This window comes from Bison bison, unplaced genomic scaffold, assembly GCF_000754665.1.
Source record: "Bison bison bison isolate TAMUID 2011002044 unplaced genomic scaffold, Bison_UMD1.0 scf7180017864486, whole genome shotgun sequence".
NCBI lineage: Eukaryota > Metazoa > Chordata > Mammalia > Artiodactyla > Bovidae > Bison > Bison bison.
In genome coordinates, this window is record NW_011495046.1 from 4,290,286 (window position 1) to 4,291,393 (window position 1,108).

The 1,108-nt window shown below is 52.2% G+C and overlaps 1 protein-coding gene across 4 annotated transcripts in view; it reads right to left on the bottom strand.

The window, feature by feature from the left end:
- BCL11A (B-cell CLL/lymphoma 11A (zinc finger protein)) overlaps positions 1-1,095 on the bottom strand; it is a 101,563-nt gene extending 100,468 nt beyond the window's left edge. For all 4 annotated transcript variants that reach the window (XM_010862946.1, XM_010862948.1, XM_010862949.1 and 1 more), the window contains exon 1: positions 826-1,095. In XM_010862946.1, coding sequence (XP_010861248.1) covers positions 826-880 — 55 coding nt within the window. In that variant the 5' untranslated portion in view covers positions 881-1,095. The remainder of the gene's footprint in view (positions 1-825) is intronic.
- Positions 1,096-1,108: the final 13 nt, after the last annotated feature.

Below are 1,108 nucleotides of genomic sequence, written 5' to 3' on the forward strand. Positions count from 1 at the left end.
GGCCCTCGCTCCTGCCCTTCGGCGGCGGCGGCGGCGGCGGCGCGGGAGGGCAAGCGCGAGGAGCCGGCACAAAAGGCAGCGGGGCAAACACCCACCTCGGGCCGGAACAAAAGGCTGCAGCGCCGGCCGCGGCTCCGGTCCTTCCCGGGCGCCCAAGCTCTCCCGGGCGCCGCGGCCCCTCTCCAGACTCGGCGGACTCAAGAGCGCCCGGGGCCCCCCTCCCACAATTCCACTTTCTCACTATTGTGGAGATGACTACTTTCCTCCCAGTGCACACTTGACCGTGAGCGCGCTGGTGTCCAAGGGCCAGTCTCACCTCTTTTCTCCCTGGGAATTGTTTTGTTTTTTTTTTTGTTTTTTTTTTTGACTTGGGCTCCCCACCCCCCGTTTTTCTTCCTACGGTAAGTGGAAGTAACCCCCTTTCCCCTCAAGTTCCCTCCCTTAGGTTTGCACGAGAGTTGTTAGCATCCACAGCATTGTTCATTATTTTGCAAAATTGGAGGCGAAATCATTGCATTCCTTTCCGAAAAGCGAAATAAAGCAGAGGAAAGCAGGAAAGAGGAGGAGTCAAATTTTTGTAAAATTAAATAAAATTAAAAGATTCGTGCTATCCCAAAAGTGTACATTCGGCTACGATTCGGGATGGGATGAGGTTGGTCCCCCCCCCCCCTTAATCTCTTTTATCCCGACTCTCGGAGGTTTTTCTCGTGAAAAAAAAATTTTTTAATGCATGCACACACCCCTCTCTCCCCCCTTCTCTTGCTTCTCGTCCTGCGCGCTCTCGTGATTATTAATAATTATTATTACTATTATTGGGTTACTTACGCGAGAATTCCCGTTTGCTTAAGTGCTGGGGTTTGCCTTGCTTGCGGCGAGACATGGTGGGCTGCGGGGCGGGCGGGAGGCGGCGGCGGCGGCAGCGGGCGGACGACGGCTCGGTTCACATCGGGAGAGCCGGGTTAGAAAGAAGGAGACTCCAGAGAAAATATCTTCATCAGTGCCTTTTGACATCCAAAATAAATTAGAAATAATACAAAGATGGCGCAGGGAAGATGAATTGTGGGAGAGCCGTCATGGCTTTTTTTTTTTTTTAACCAAAAAAAAAAAA